The sequence below is a fragment of the Portunus trituberculatus genome, chromosome 40 (genome assembly GCF_017591435.1).
Source record: "Portunus trituberculatus isolate SZX2019 chromosome 40, ASM1759143v1, whole genome shotgun sequence".
Classification (NCBI taxonomy): Eukaryota; Metazoa; Arthropoda; class Malacostraca; order Decapoda; family Portunidae; genus Portunus; species Portunus trituberculatus.
In genome coordinates, this window is record NC_059294.1 from 9,224,906 (window position 1) to 9,241,871 (window position 16,966).

The 16,966-nt window shown below is 43.6% G+C and overlaps 2 protein-coding genes across 6 annotated transcripts; both read right to left on the reverse strand.

Moving 5' to 3' along the window:
• Nucleotides 1–696, reverse strand: LOC123515839. Its single transcript, XM_045274725.1, has one exon. It carries the CDS (start codon nt 694–696, stop codon nt 1–3), a length of 696 nt encoding a protein of 231 aa, XP_045130660.1.
• Nucleotides 697–1,198: 502 nt separating this feature from the next.
• On the reverse strand, nt 1,199–13,059 carry LOC123516157. 5 transcript variants are annotated; one of them, XR_006678106.1, is made up of 5 exons: nt 12,028–13,059; nt 4,070–4,136; nt 3,008–3,289; nt 2,369–2,423; nt 1,199–2,223 (listed from the first exon to the last, which is right to left on the reverse strand). XR_006678106.1 is itself a non-coding variant. In XM_045275314.1 (4 exons), exon 4 carries the CDS (start codon nt 2,106–2,108, stop codon nt 1,674–1,676), a length of 435 nt encoding a protein of 144 aa, XP_045131249.1. In that variant the 5' UTR covers nt 2,109–2,423; nt 3,008–3,289; nt 4,070–4,136; nt 12,028–13,000; the 3' UTR covers nt 1,199–1,673. The 5 variants fall into 5 exon arrangements, 4 of the variants coding, with proteins under 4 accessions (XP_045131249.1, XP_045131253.1, XP_045131250.1 ...); XM_045275314.1 differs by having other exon boundaries at nt 1,199–2,423; nt 12,028–13,000; XM_045275318.1 differs by lacking the exons at nt 3,008–3,289; nt 4,070–4,136; nt 12,028–13,059 and adding an exon at nt 2,895–2,953.
• Between the last annotated feature and the right edge of the window lie 3,907 nt (nt 13,060–16,966).

The following is a 16,966-nucleotide window of genomic DNA, read 5'->3' on the forward strand; positions in this document are numbered from 1 at the left end:
CTAATTAGTTAATAGCACCATTGGTGTGGGGCATGTTCCTCGCCACCTGTGAGCAGCAGTTTTCACCTGCTGGGTTGTCATTTCACTCACTGCTGGCACTATTGTAGTGAACTTGTTCCACAAGCGAGCCACTCTGGAGATGAAGGTCCTCTGGTGCTGGCTGGCGCGAGACCTTGGCACCCCCACTTGCTCGTGGCTGGAGAGTACCGTTCTCGTATCTCTTTGAGCCACTCGCGGGGGGAGCTGTAGTCTTGCCAGGTGAGGTACGCCTTGCACCTGGGCCTTGTGGAACACCACCAGTGCTGCGACGTCACGACGATGTTCCAGCGTGTCCAGGGATCTCTCTTCCTGTTGTGGTGGCCGCTGCACACGTCGCTCGATCTTATCCAGCCGTTGCAGGTGTGTAGCCGCGCTGGATATCCAGGTCAGGACCCCATACTCCAGGTAGGGTCTTATCTGGGCCTTGTACAGCAGTTGGATTCCACGTTTGTCCAGTAATCCAGCTACCCTTCGTAAGGCAGAGACCCGGAGAGAGGCTTGGTGGGCAACGTGCTTGAGGTGGCGGTCAAATCGGAGCTCTCGGTCTAGGTCCACTCCAAGAACTTTGATATATTCCTGGAGTGGGAGGGTGATGGAGCCAAACATCACCTTTCCTTCAACCTCCTGCCTGGCTGCTAGAGACCGAGAGATCACCATTGCCTGTGTCTTCTCAGGGGCGAACTGCACCTGCCAGCGCCTTCCCCACTCTTGTATCACGCCGAGTTGTCGGTTGACGTCATCGATGGCGTGACAACAATTCTGGCGAGGGTAGGAGATGGACAGCGTGCAGTCATCAGCATATCTCTCTCTCTCTCTCTCTCTCTCTCTCTCTCTCTCTCTCTCTCTCTCTCTCTCTCTCTCTCTCTCTCTCTCTCTCTCTCTCTCTCTCTCTCTCTCTCTCTCTCTCTCTCTCTCTCTCTCTCTCTCTCTCTCTCTCTCTCTCTCTCTCTCTCTCTCTCTCTCTCTCTCTCTCTCTCTCTCTCTCTCTCTCTCTCTCTCTCTCTCTCTCTCTCTCTCTCTCTCTCTCTCTCTCTCTCTCTCTCTCTCTCTCTCTCTCTCTCTCTCTCTCTCTCTCTCTCTCTCTCTCTCTCTCTCTCTCTCTCTCTCTCTCTCTCTCTCTCTCTCTCTCTCTCTCTCTCTCTCTCTCTCTCTCTCTCTCTCTCTCTCTCTCTCTCTCTCTCTCTCTCTCTCTCTCTCTCTCTCTCTCTCTCTCTCTCTCTCTCTCCCTCCCTCTCTCTCTCTCTCCTATTTTAAAGCTTAAACCTTATAATTGGAGTAATGATAATATATACAGAAAATGGTAATTGTGAAAAACACATAGCACTGTCACTGTCACTTTAGTGTCACGGCACTAGGGTGGGTGGGTGCAGCACCATCTGTGGGCTGCCATTTTCACCTGTTGGGTGGACATGGTCCTGGGATCCACCACAGAGGTGACCACAGTGTTGCTGTGGCATAAGTGAAGGAGCACTGGCACCTCACAGTGCTGGTCCTCAGGACTTCCAGGAGGAGGTCATTAGTCACTACCGCTCTCGTAGTGTGCTGAGACCTCCGCCATGGGACCTGAAGTGCTGCGAGGTGTGGTGTGTGTAGCACTGTCAGGGCATCAACTCTCCTGCGGTGCTCGAGACTGTCTAGCAGCCTTGTGGAGCATCGCTGCTGCTGCTGCTGATGATGATGGTGGTGGCGCCCCTGTTGATGTTGTTGTTGTTGCTGCTGGCACCTTGTATTAAGCGTTCTGCCCGCCTTTGTACTTTGTCCAGCAGGGAGAGGTGGGACTGGGCACTGCTCATCCATGTGAGGAGACAGTACTCCATGATGGGCCTCACCTGGGCCTTGTAGAGTTTCAGGAGGCCGTCAGCGTTGAGGAAGTGCTGGACTCGCCGCAGCAATGTCACCCTCAAGGAGGCCTTGCGTGCCACACCCTCCAGATGGCGTGCGAAGCTGAGTTGGGAGTCAACCTCCATCCCCAGGATGCTGACGGAGTCCTGTAAGGCGAGGGTGTCGTCACCAAACTTCAGCTTCCCCTCCAGTCGCCTGGCATCCTCCCTTGAACGTAATATCACCATGGCTTGGGTCTTCTCGGCAGCAAACTTGACTTGCCACTGACGTCCCCAGGCCAGGATGTCACTAAGTTGTCTGTTGGTGGCATTAATCACGTCCTCTGCCTCGTCCCTCGTGAAGCTGCGAGACAGGGTACAGTCATCTCTCTCTCTCTCTCTCTCTCTCTCTCTCTCTCTCTCTCTCTCTCTCTCTCTCTCTCTCTCTCTCTCTCTCTCTCTCTCTCTCTCTCTCTCTCTCTCTCTCTCTCTCTCTCTCTGTACTCTACCTGCCAATCAGTAAAGGTGTGTGGGCCTTATTCTAGGGGGGGAGCTGTCACCTTACTGCAAAAGAAGTATATGTATGAGAGAAGGCACCAGTGAGCAAATCCTTTGATGTAACAATATATTACTTGTTTCTTAATAAATGCAATTGGTGGTTACTTGCCTTTGAAGGGGGGGAGATATGTAAGCAATTACACTTTTGCCTTTGAAATGGGGAAGGGGGCAGATATGTAAGCAATTACACTAAGTTTGTTTAAGGTGAAACTTGCACATAGAGTACCCCTGTACATGCACAATGTTATAATAGGTACTTAATGTTCGTAGCTACTACATACAGACAGCCTCTATGTGCAAGTTCTGTCTTAAACTTAGTGTAATTTTCAATTGTTTTCAGGCCTTCCCCACACTCATTTCAAGGGCAAAAAAAGCAAACAACTGCATTTATTCTGTCACAACATAATTTTTACCTAAATTCTTATATATATACTATACAATAATAAATAGTACAAGTACTTAATGTATGTGAATTACTTTCATTAAACATTTCACACCAATCAAATTTAATAATGTAGAACTGCATGTAGATTCTCATTTGATCGGCAAGTGATGTTACAAACTTTTCTCTACTGGTCACTGGCACACACTTAGTCTAGTCAGCTGGGTGGAGAGCTTCTGGGGCCAACTGATGCAACACTAAACCAGGACCACTCCAAGGCACACTGTTGTGGAAGAAACCATCTTAGGACAAGAGAGCAATGCCAACTAATTTACTCTACATTAATTATTAATTTAATTTGTATCCATGTTCAAATAGAAATACACGTATTATCCATTGCTTATCTGAGAGGTAAGTTTATGATGTCACCAAACCAATGTTGTGTGAGAGGACCACTGCTGCTTCATGGGATCTTTCACACTCCCATTCCCTGAGGAAGAGAGAAACATATAGTGCTAAATAATACACCAAATTGGTAAAATAATATATCTCAGAATCTCTCAACGAATGACTGTAAATGGTCTCCATGATCTCAAGCTCAATATAATTCCTGCTCATTCCTTCACTGCATGCACTTGTTCAATCTGCTCACTGTGTTTTATACAACACCATGCTTTGAGAGGCTGAGGAGGATGCAGTAATGGATTTATAGTGGCAAATACTAGAGCAAAAAATTTAAAGGATGTATTGAACTTGTTTATCTGTTCCCAAGATCTCCCCATAAGACATGGTCTACATTATTACCTACAAATTCATTTCCTCCTTGCATGCTCTAATGCTCTTCACTCCCTCATTTTAATCATCCCATACATATCTGCATATTCTTCATTTCAAAATCTCGCACTCTGAGGAACAGGATGGCAAGATCTAATGTAATGTGTTTTAGGAAAGTGTGACATGATTGTTAAAAGTGAAGCTTCTAAAATCACAGTGAATATTAATGATTACATCCTTCCCCTTAGCTTATGTTGAATAATAAGACAGTAGTATCAAATTCATAGGTAAGTGAGGCAACAGGTGGCAAGCAAAGTCAAGGGACAATGATGCCATGTAGAACAAGATAGCCTTATTCTAATGGAGCACTACTGGTGTTTGATTGCATAGTACAAAGGGCCACACAACAAGCATGACTTAAAACACATAAATACATGCCACCGACTGAAAATGAGAATGATCAAAGGCAAAAATGTTTTTAAAAATGTTGAAATACCTGGATGTTAGGAAACCAATGGGACCTGACTGATGTCAAGCTGGTATGCAACATAGTCAGCACCACCCTGTTGGAAAGAAGAGTACCTAAAGATTGGAAACATTTAGATATCATCCCAATTTAAATGGCTTAAAAAGACCCATTAAAGTACAGACCAGTGTCACTGGTAAATGTTAATGAAAATTTGGTACAGGATCAACAATAGATTGGTAAAATATCTGAAGGACAACAATGTGATACCAGAGAAAATATTGATTCAGAAAAGGAAGGTCTTAGGTTAAAAAACTGATGAGCTGCTATTCCAGTGGCAGACACTGTACAAGAGAGATGGATGAGCTGACTTGAGATTTGATAAGGATAAATGAATGGTCGTAGAGTTCAGTGCCAAGAAACATAGTACGTGGAACTTAAGAGAAAAGAGTGCAAGAACACAAGAAGACTACTGCTTGTGTAATAAAGGAAGAAGGGATAGCAGTGGCATTGTGGATAGGTAGTGAGCATGGGATTAAAGAGACATCCACACGTATGTTCAAATCTCACCATGTGCTGCCTTGAAACTTTGTCATTTGCCGAGTGGTTTAAGGTTACCTACATATCACCATGATACCCAGGTTCTAGGTGGAGGTATAAGTGCCTTACACCAAAGATGCACTTGGGTGGTGATATGGGCCCTAATATGGGTACCATTATAAATAAAATTAAATGAGCCACTAATGCGTGGAAGTTGAACAGCACTTCCCATACTCTTCACGTATACCTACAGGCGCTATAGGCCATAACAAAAAAATAAAACTAAAGGGACAAAAAAATAGGATCTGCAACCTTAACTTCTGATGGAATCCAGTACCATTCATCAAGGCTCATTAACACTTAAATTTCTGATATTCTTTTTGCTACAAATGTATTCAACCTAAAGGAATCCTTTTGAATCTGAGCCTTGACCATTTTAAAATCAGTAAATTATTTACATTATTGATCTTCCAATCTAATTCGTGCCATACAAAGATCCATTAGTTTGCACCCAATGACAGCTCTGCATAATTAAATTGACAGATGGCAAGTGGAAGCCAACCTACTCTCGAAGCAAATTAATCTACACGTGTAAGAGCCATCATCCAACAACCACCTCAAGTAGGCTACCACACCATATGCTACTGTACTGCTATCTGAAAAAACAACAAGGGAGGGGTTACATGAAGTGTTAACATGCTTTACACATCATACAAACTGTATCTGCTCTAAATCAAAATTTTTTTAATTTTTAGTGTAATACACTGTAGCAGAATTTGCACAATTTTCAAAAATTTTTACATTTTCAACTTAGAATGATTTATGCAATTTTTAACTTGAGGCAATTTTTTCAAGTATTACATTACTCTGGGAATGTTTTTAACTTACAAAATTATTTCAAAAGTATTAGAGAAACAAAAATTAGGAAAGTTGCAAGAGGGACCCTGAGGCCTACACATACATGGCAGTGGTCCCTGTGTGAACAGGTCTACCTCATTCCACCCATCATTGCCATCCATACATTTATCTAATATATGTAACAAAAAAAAATTAATAAAAGAACATGAGTAGTATTTTGAAAGCATTTTCATTGCAGAAGTTTTGTTAGTAACTACAAGTAACTATAAGTTCTAAAAAGTATTTTGAGTCCATTTTCATTGCAAAAGTCTAGGAGGAACTATCAACTCAGTAAAATGCTTTTTTAAGTATTTCACTATGGCATAGCTCTCAAACAGCATGTTGTCCCTTGCAACACTATATTGTCACCATAATTATAAAAAACGCAGACCATCATTATGGGGCCGCATTCTACACAGTTAACCTCAGGTCTCAATGAATGCCTGACTGTCACTCCACTGTTGGTCTTTGGGCCCATTATTTGTTAACTTTAATAGTTAGAATGTGTATCCAAACAAAAAAAAGCATGACAAATAGAAGATTACACCTGACACATGACATATGAAGGCCACGAGGGGCAAGATTTGTTTGAGTTTGGGGAAAACTGATCGTACCACTCTCAGCAGTTATCTGTAATGGTAAATTACTGCATCAAAGAAGCACATTATTTAGTCATCATTACAGATATTTATCATTAATTACTAATAAAAACTGTTGGGGATCATGCTATGGTACATACAGCCAAGTTCCCATCATGTTGACAAGAACAAGTTTTAAGACAGCAGTTGGCAGTGCTACAACAGGGTGAACCCTCTCTTGGCACTTATGACAAGTCACAAGTTAGAGCCTGTCATAGAGGGACTTGTATCTAAAATGCACCATTTTGTCTCACTACAATCACGATTTTTTTTTTTTTTTTTTCATACCATGTGGGCTTTTCGCGGGAATTTATGGGCTAAAGGGGATACTTTTTAGGGTACCTCCTATCTTAAAGCCCACCCGCTAGGAAACCGTTGCCTTGAGTGAGGAAGCCCAACCTACTCTCAGACCGTGGACAGGATTCGAACCCGTGCGCTTGGAGACCCGTAGGATCCCAAAACACGCATGGTTCCACTGTACCACGGCAGCCCCTGACATCTTACACAGAACAGTAACAGCAAAGCTCAAAACATCACTATAATCTCTAAAGAACACTAACTTAGACTAAATCAGTACTATTAAAGGTTTCATTTATATCTAACTTTTTTATTAAACACATTAGGATGCTAAACAGTACATTTTTGGAAATAAAAACACTTGCATGATGCAGCGGTCTCACGGTACTTGTCCCTGTTCTTCTAAATTGTTGAAACTGTTGATCTAGGGATACCCATCTGTGCTGCAATGACACTGTGCCTCACACTTTCTTATAAGCTCAAGCTTATATTTTAAAGGCCCCTTAAAATCCGCCTGGCGGGCTGGCAGCAAATTTCATGGGGTAGGTGGTGCGCGAGATATGAATGTTGAATTGGCGAGTCAGTCGGTCGAATCTTGAGGATTGGGTATTAATTAACTGAGTTCAAATTTGCGATAATTTGAAATGTGAACAGTCGAATCACGAGGATCCCCTGTAGCTATGTAATAAAAACCTATTATTTAAACTAGAAAGAATGTACCTAAATTTTTCATATTGGAATATTAAATAATATTTCATCAATTTAGAAAGATAAAATAAATATATATCATGTCGATGGTTTAGGCTCATGGCAACCACCTCTGACTCCAAAGTTGCCGTCGCACACATCTTGGTTCTTCTCTAGTTTCTTTTACTTACTTTTCTTCAATAAGACGAAGTGCAACTGCAATTCTAGAACAGATCATAGGTTGAGGTATAAGCAGCATGGTTTTGTTCTGATTTCTTTTGTTTAGGGTTGGTCTTGGCTGCTGGGCCGTTTGCCTAGCATAGCAAGAATGCTGCCAGCTTGCGTGATAATGTTCCTGGTTTCGCACCAAGAACCATGGCCCACATTCCGCATATCATAGGCCAGTGTGATATCCCCTTAAGGAAGTCTGTCTGGTCAGTAGCTAAGTCAATATGGGAGGGATGGGTGTGTGCCTCTGCTGCTGCCCTGTAGACCACCATGCTTTCCATGACACCGAAATGGGAGTGCACCCACTGAAGATGGATGGTGTGTTCCAGGGAGGTCAGGTGGAGGATGAGGTGGTGAATGATAAGGATGAGGTTGTGGTGGAAGTGTGGGTGGTGAGATTTTATGAGAGAAAGTCTGAGAAGAGGGCTATTGAGCAAGGGGCAGCAAGGATGGTGGCAAATTGAAGGCCCTCTTTGATGGCAAACAGTTCTGCTGTGGTGATGGAGGCAGTGGCTGGCAACCTCCAGGCAGTGGCAAGGGACCTGGAGGGGATGTAAATGGCTGCACCGACGGATGGAGGGTTAATGAGGCAGGAGCCGTCGGTAAAGATGTGGAAGTAGGTGTGGTATCGCGAGTGGAGGAGTAAGGTGAACAGGGTCCTACCCTGCACTGGGCAGCCGGCTTTGGACCATTGCATGGATGTGAGAAGGGAACTAGAGACTGAGGAAGAGAGAGGGTACAAAGGGCCCAGAGGAGAAGTTTTTTTGAGGATGAGGAAAGGGGGAGGAGTCACCCGGAGAATTGCAAAGAAGAAGAGGGCTCTGTCTACAAAAGAGTGTGTGGGCTTGGTATGGCAAGGGGCCATGAAGTGGCTCCTTGCCGTGCCGAAGGAGGAGGGAGTGGAGAGCATGACACCTTGAGGAAGAGGCAAGTTTGGTGTAGGTCCAGACAAGGAAGGTGGAGCGTCTGCATGACAGGGAGGGAAGGGAAGCCTCTGCCTGAAGGGGCACAGACTGGGGAGAACTTGAATGCTCCCAGTGCGATACAAGGAGCTGAATTTTGTAAGACGTCCAATTTATGGAGAAGTGATTGTGAGGCTGCTCCATAAACCTCACATCCATAGTCCAAGCAACTCCAGATATAAGCACAGTAGCCCCTCTACATATGGATGAATTCATTCCCAGATCGAGCTCGTATCTAGAATTTTTCACATCTCAAGTGAATTTTCCCCATAAGAAATAACTGAAAATCTATTAATCCATTCCCAGCCTCCCAAAATCATTCAAGTTAACCTAAATAACTATAAAACATCTTCCAATTACTAAAAACACATTCAAATAGTAATTGAACATAAAAATCCATTAATAAGATAAATAAGATGATATAAACGAAATAAAATATGAGTTTATTATGAGCACTTACCATGGAGGAAGTCAGCGGCGTCTAACACAGGTGGGGTAGTGAGGGAGATTGGTGCAGTTGGAGTGAGGGAGTGCGAGACTGTTGACGATACGTAAGCACTTATATTTAAAATCAAAGATAACTTTAAATGAAAAACTCATTTTTTTTACTGCACTAACTAAAATTTTTCTTTTATTTATTTATCTATTTTTTTGCTTTGTTGCGTATCCACAACAACAGAAGTCTCTCCATCTCGTCATGGATGTCAGTCCTCAATTTGGAAAGAATAGTCACGCCCTAGGTCGGTTTTATAGCTTTTATGGCATCTTTCTGTTTCAATATCGTACAAATCGTCAATGATGACCAATTGTACTGCTTTACGAGATCACTCACACGGACACCACACTCATGTTTGTCTATTATCTCCTGCTTCATTTCGATAGACATCATTTTTTTTTTTTCTCAGAGGACACCTTTCCATTTCCTTTTTTAGAACTCATGGTTAGGGTCACAAAAAAAGCCACAAAAAGGAGATGAAATGTGATAAAAACAACACAACACAAGAACGTGGGATTAGCTAACTGCTGGGACAAGCTGGCTGATGCTGGGCAGTCTCGACCACTCGGCCACCTAGCAAGAGCATCTGGAAAATCTCATAACTTGGATTTTCTCTTGCATGTCGGTCAAGATTTTTGCTTGAAAGACAACTCATGTCTCAAATTTCTCGTAAATAGAGTAGCTCGTATATAGTGGGACCACTGTACAGTAAAAATGGAAGAGAGTACGCCTGTCCGCACCCCACTTGACAACAGCCAGAGATTTTATTAAGTTTAGCCTTTTAAGGCATGAGGTCACCAGGTACTGTATGTAGCAGTCCCAGGTTAGGCATGGGCTATCCAACAGTAGGCCAAGAAATTTGTGTTTTACTTTGAAAGGGATTGGAGAACCGTCAATGGTAACCATTGGAATGTTGGGTATTCACCTTCTGGTAAAGCACAGAAGGCTAGACTTTTGGGCACTCACCGTCAGGCCCCAATGGACAGTCCAAGAGTAGACATGATGAAGCCCACACTGAAGTGACAGTTAAGCCTCTTGGACAGTGGAAGCAGAACAAAGGAGGGAAATGTCATCAGCATATATAAGTGCATGTGTGCCAGGAGAGGCAGGAAAGTCTGAAAGTAAGACAGTGAAGAGTAGAGGGCTGAGTAGAGAACCTTGAGGACAACCCCTAGTGATTGGATATGACCTAGAGTAGGTGTTATCAATTGTCAGGGAGAAGGATCTATTTGTTAGGAAGGACTGACCCCAACTTAGTGGTGGACCAAAGAGTCCAAGGCGGGAAAGTTTTTTGAGAATTGAGCTGTGTGAGGCGGAGTCAAAAGCACTCCAAGATCTAAAAGAGCTACTAAAGTGAATTTTTTGTGGTTAAATCCTTCCTGAATATGATGCTCCAGCAACAGCAACATATCAAGGGTGCCCTGGTGAAGGCGAAAACCAAACATGTTGGATGGTAGAAGGTGTTTGCGTTCCAACCACCAGGTTAGTCTATTTTGAATGACATGCTCGAAAACCTTGCTAATGTTATACAGGAGGCTATTAGGTCTATAAGAGGAGGCTACTATTGGGTCCTTGCCAGACTTAGGAATAGGAATAGTGGTGGCAAGACTGAAGGGAATGTCACCGACAACCAGCTGTTGTTGGAAGACTTCCAGAAGGAGCTGCAGCAGAGCATCTGGGAGGTACGTCATCCGGTCCCATTGCCTTCTTAGTGGACAGTGAGTGTAAGGTTGAGGTGAGCTCCTGAAGAGTTATAGCAGTGCTAATTTCATGGCTGGAGAGTGAAGAAGAGGGTAGCATGTAGGACAGGTGTGGGCACAGGATCTGGAGAGCCAAGTTTTGTGTGGATGTGGGTGGCAAGACAATCGGCTTTTTGGGCATCAGTGGTGAGGAGGACACCGTTACTAGTTAACGGGAAGGTGAAAAGGGGTTGTGGGTGGACCATCTTCCTGAAGAAAGACCAGACTTGGGAGACTGAGGTGGAAAATGACAGGAAAGCACAAAAGGAGGCCCACGCTGAGTGTTTCTCATCAAGAATAACATGCTTGCACTGGGCCTCTAGGTAAGGAAAACATTGGCAGAGTGGTGGGATAGGGTTCCTTCGCCATGCTGTAAATGCATGGCGCTTGGCCTGAAGGGCCACCACACACTTCTGAGACCACCAGGGGACTAGAAAGGAACAGGAAGGGGAGCAAGTGACAAGGTGAGAGTGGTGGGATCCCATAGTCACCAAGATTTCTGTAAGGTAGTGAATTTTGTCAACTGATGGGAGGGTCGTGGGTGGGACAGTCGAATTCAACTCTGTCTGAAAAATACCAGGTCTCCCTTTTTGAATGACCAATGGGGTCTGCGTGAAGTGGAAGGGGGCACTAATGGAAAAGCAATTACAGGAAGATGGTCACTCCCCATGTAAGGGCTGGTTGTTATAGTGGTGAGGAGTGGGCCATTCCCCAGGCACAGGTCTAAAGTGGAAGAGTTCCCTGAAACTGGGTAAATCCTGGTAGGTAGGCCAGGAGGCGTGAGAAGGGAGAGGGAATCACTATCCGCCTGAAAACTTGAGAGTGACGCGCCTGAACGGTTTCTCTGTTTCCTGGGGGAGGGCCAGTTCCCAGAAATTGTGATGGGCATTAAAATCACCAATAATTAATGTTGGTAAGGGAATTTGAAAAAACAAGTGTTGAAATTCCTAAAGTGAGATATTAAGACATGGATTGTAGATTAGCAGAATGTTTAAAGGGCTCGAGTCAAAGGTAACAGTCACTCCCAGATGCTCCAGTCCACCACCTGTGAAAGAAGTGATAGAGAGGGCTAGAAGGAAGGGACTGGTAGATCAGTAGAAGTAGGCTGCCTCCTGTTTTACCAGACTCCCTGTCCTTCCTGTAAGAAGTATAGTAAGGAAAGGAGGGGGAGAATGGGTCTGTGAGCCACATCTCACAGACACCGACAACAAGAGGAGAGTATGATGAGAGCATGATTTTAAAAATTGGAAGTTTCCTGTACAAAGACCGGGCATTCCAGAAAATGAAATGGGAGGCAAGTGGATCACTCACTGTGTGAGTAATGTGATGAAAGAGAGGAGTTCTAGCAGGCACCAAAGGAGGCTCTCACTGAGGTTATACCCTGAAAGCAGGAAGTTAAAGAAATCAAGTGCTATTGGTGCCAATCCCTTAATAAAAGCAGGCCATGCAGAACCCGAAGCATGCTAGGTTGGAAGCGAGGAAGATGGTACAAAACCTGCACTACCAAGTGAGGGCAAGGGCTGCTGGGCTGCTGGCTGTGGTACGAATTCTCCAGCATCTGTTATGTCTGTCCTGTAGGCGCCCTTGGGGATGACGGAGGGTCTGGTGGTGCGATGTGGTGTGACCGTGTGGTGTGGTTTGTGGTGGTGGCAAGTCCGTTGGGCTTTGGGTGAGGGTGACTGAGCAGTGAGTGGTACCACACTAATAATGGGGCTCAGGGGTTTGGTAGGGGCAGGGATAGGATCAAGGATGGGAGCTGTGAGAGAAGCCTGGAAGGTTGTAGGGCGAGGAGCAAGGGTGGGGCCTGAGGTGAGGTTCTTGGTGTGCAAGGGTGAGTGAGGTGTAGGGGAGGAGGATGAGGGTGTCCTGTCTTGGAGGGTGAGAAAATACCCGGGAGGATGCCTCTCATTTTTCTTTTGATGTCCATGAGGGAGTAGGCCTTGTCATGTTGCAGTTCCTGCAGCTACACTTCCTGGAGGCGAGCTGGGCACTGTTTAGATGTGGGACAGTGGCCAGGACCACAAAACAAACAATGATTCTCCCTCACACACCTGTCAGTGTCATGGTAGCCACTGCATTTCCTGCAGTGGGCACACCCATTGCAGGAAATGTTGCCGTGACCGAACAGGAGGCAGCGGGTGCAGTGCATGACTGGAGGGTGTGGAACCTAACATGGTAAACCATGTTTCCCATGGCCACCCTCTCAGGGAGAGGCGTATGGTCAGGTTTGGGACTGTCTGTCCGTCCTTGTCATAGTCTGGGAGGTGTAAGGCATGGGCAAGCTGAGTGGGTAAGCCATCTAAGATGGTTACCTGTCATCATGTCACGTTTCATCAGTTCAGAGGAAACAGGGGAAATCCTACCAGTCATAGGTAGGGTCATTGTCAGTGGCCACCCAACACTTGACAGGCCACTTCCCCAGTCGGGTCACTGACTCTGGGGCCTGCTCCTGGTGATCAAGGTTGGCCACCTCAAACTTGATTCCCGCCCACCTCCAGTGATGGTCAAGATTTGCTCGATGTATTTTCAAGCAAATATTGATCCACACACAGCCCTGGATACCTTGGCTGGATGGATGAAACATCTGTTTCCATCAAGGGAGCGAATAAGCACTACCTGCTTTCGGGTGGGGGATGAATGTGGGGGTGCAGCAGACTCAGCAGTGCGAGCAGGAGTAGAAGTATAACATAACATATAACATAAATAATAGGATAACAAAGGGCCACCAGGGCCCATCTAGGTTATCCTGTATCAGTCGCACAGCGACCTCGTCATCAGTACTTAAAGATACACTTACAAGTACACAATACATTATATACTAATTCTAAATATTTGGCCCATTAACAGGGCTAAGTCCTGCAGCGAAATCCTCTACAATTTGTGGTCCCCATACATGGGGATCATGTCTTGTTTAACTATAGTAAATTTCTTATAAAAACTATCATGCAGTGCTATACATAATTATAAATCTAATAAATTTAAGTGCTTATCTAATCTGTTTTTAAACATTGTCAAACTAGTGCTATTTACAACCGTCTCTGGCAATGCATTCCAGAAGTCTACCACTCTATGACTAAAGAAATATTTTCTTATATCTAACCTGCAGCCTTGCTTTCTAATCTTCCTGCCATGATTTCTAGTCCTATTTCCCTCCTCTAAGGTAAAGAAAGATCTCACATCTATGTAGTTTGTATCTGAGAACATTTTAAATAACTCTATCATATCCCTCTTATACATCTCCTCTCAAATGAAAACATGTTTAATTCCTTTAATCTATCTCTATACTCCAGGCGCTTTAATGCTGGTATCATCCTAGTTGCTCTTCTCTGAACTGCTTCTAACATGTTGATATCCTGCCTATAGTGGGGTGACCAGGCCTGTATGCAATACTCTAAATGGGGCCTAACATAGGAATTATATAAGCTACGCACCACTTCCTTACTTTTATAACTAACATTTCTATTTATAAAACCCAGGATCCTATTTGCCCTATTTCTTGCTTCTAAACATTGCTTTGAAAATTTCATAGTCCTGTCTATCACTACTCCTAAATCCTTTCCTTCCTCTACTGCCTCTAGCCAACATCCCTCCATCTCATAGTTAAAGTTTGTGTTGTCTTTACCTAAATGCATAACCTGACACTTTTAGAATTAAACTCCATCTGCCACCTGTCTGCCCATGCTATCAGCCTGTCCAGGTCTCGTTGTATTCTGTAATTGTCCTTTTCACCCTGTACTGCACATGCTATCTTAGTATCATCTGCAAACTTTGATACTTTGCTACTAATTCCTATATCTAAATCGTTAATGTACACCAAGAAAAGAAGAGGTCCTAGCACTGATCCTTGGGGTACCCACTAACCACTTCCTTCCACTCAGACATTGCCCCATTTAATACTACTCTCTGTTTCCTATCAGAAAGCCATTCACTAATCCAATCAACTAACCTACCCCCTATCCCATGTAGTCTCAATTTGTACACTAGCCTCCTATGCGGTACCTTATCAAACGCCTTGCTAAAATCTAGATATATAACATCTATGCTATTTCCATCATCTAACTCCTTGGTAATATATTCTAAGATATCGAGCAAATTTGTAAGACAGGACCTCCCTGATCTAAAGCCATGTTGGGTATCTCTAATTAATCTATTCTCATTTAAATGCTCCCAAATACTACCCTTAATGATTTTCTCTAGTATCTTACATACTATACTAGTTAAACTGATCGGTCTATAATTATTCGCATCATCCTTCCTACCTTTTTTTAAATATTGGAGTAACATTAGCTAACTTCCAGTCCTGAGGTATCTCAGCAAACCTAAGTGATCTTTCAAAGATTAACTTAAGTGCTTCAGAAATACTGTCTACACCCTCCCTAAGTACTCTGGCATGTAGCTCATCAGGACCACTAGCTTTCCTATCGTCTAGTTCAAGAATAAATTTCCTAATAATTCCCGGTTTTATATCAATATTTTCTAAAGCTCTTAAACTACTCGCACTGTTTGTAACAGGATTTCCTATTCTTTCCTAGTAAATACTGAAGAAAATTGTTCATTCAATAATTCTACTATGTCTTCATTTTGATCCACTACTACACCATCTTTTCTGAGTGGTCCAATCCTATCCTTATTTCTTTTATCACTGACCTTGTAATAACTATATAATTTTTGGGATCTTTACTCCCAGCTCTAGCTAGTTTTATCTCTGCCTGCCTTTTACTTTTTTTATAACCTTACTCAAATCATCTCTGACCTGTCTGTACCTAATCAAATCTACATCTTCCCACTTTTCTGCAACTCTCTATATGCCCTCTTCTTCTCTCTGATCTGGCTACCTATCTCATGAGTCCACCATAATGGCTTCCTGTTTCTCTGCCTTATATCTTTGTAAGGGATACACTGCATCACTATACCCTTTACTACAACCTTAAAAATATCCCACATCTCCTGTGCAGTTTTATTTCCAAAACTATCTTCCCAGTTTACCTCTCCTAATAACTGACGTAACCTACCATAATTGCCTTTCTGATAGTTTGGGACTCTAGTCTTATTCACTATATTATCCCTACTGGAATTAATGATAAATCTAATTATATGATGGTCACTGTTTGCTAAAGTCTCTCCTACCTCAACTTCCTTTAAACAATGCTCAATATTTGTTAGTACTATGTCTAAAACCTTCCTCCCCTAGTAGGTTTATCTACCATCTGCACTAAATAGTTATCCTGAAAACTTTCCATAAACTTATTTTCACTAGCATCTCCTACCATCCTCTCCCAGTTTACTGACTTAAGATTAAAATCCCTAAGATAATTGTCTGACTAGTACACCCCTATTTATCTCATCTACCATAAGGTTGTCTACATCTGCTGACTGGTTAGGTGGCCTATAAAAGCTCCTACTCTAATAACCTTACTTTTGTTTACTCTAACATCCAGCCATAAGGACTCTACTCTGTTATCTACCTTAATACCATTAACCTGACTGGAAATGAAGGATTTTTTACATAAATAACTACTCCTCCACCTATCCTACCAATTCTCTGGTGTAAATACATAATGTATCCATCTACTTCATATTCTTTCCTATTTTCCTAAACTTTTCCTCATTTACCCATGCCTCTGTGACACATACAACATCTAAGTCCTCCTCAACTATATAACTAGATAACTCGTCCTTCTTGTTCCTAAGACTCCTGGCATTTACATAAAAACATTTAAGTCCTGCTACCTTCCTAGATGCTGTCTCCTTATTTGGAATCCTAATCTTATTCTCTCCTATTTGCACCTGGAAATCTTTCCTAATCTTTTCACTATCTCTGTTTATCCTATCTAATTTATGTCTAGCATCTTTCTTCTGGAATGCATTTGCTACCTCACCCCCTACACTCCATCCCAACTCCCCTCCAGACATCCACTCAGCACATCCACACCCTTCCTACTCAGATGCACACCATCCCTAGCATACAAATCCCTTCGCCCATAGAACCTATCCCATACATCCACAAAGCTGACACCCACATCCTTACACATCCCTTTTACCCGATCATTCACACCAATGGCTCTAGACAACCATTCCTGCTAACATACACACGAGGCAAGATTCCTGACACTACACACCTCCTACCACTCTCCCTTATCTTGCCTAACATTTCCCGAAATCTTGCCACTAACTCCTCCGACCCACCTGCTCTGACATCGTTCCCACCTACGTGCAAAACTACTACACCCTCCTCTCCATCCCCCAACCCTCTTCTGCACCTCCTCACTCACTGCCTTCACACCTGCACCAGGCATACACACGTTCGTCCTCCTATCCCTGTCTTTCCCACAGAAAGTGCTATCTAAATACCTAACCTGAGAGTCACCCACCACACACACCTGAGGTGTGCTAGGCACAACCATCCTCCTCCTCTCCTCTACCCCCTTCTTTCTCCTTTCACT

Coding starts and splice junctions, on each gene's coding strand:
- LOC123515839 (XM_045274725.1), bottom strand. CDS start 696: ATGGTGATCTCTCGGTCTCTAGCAGCCAGGCAGGAGGTTGAAGGAAAG.
- LOC123516157 (XM_045275314.1), bottom strand. CDS start 2,108: ATGGTGATATTACGTTCAAGGGAGGATGCCAGGCGACTGGAGGGGAAG.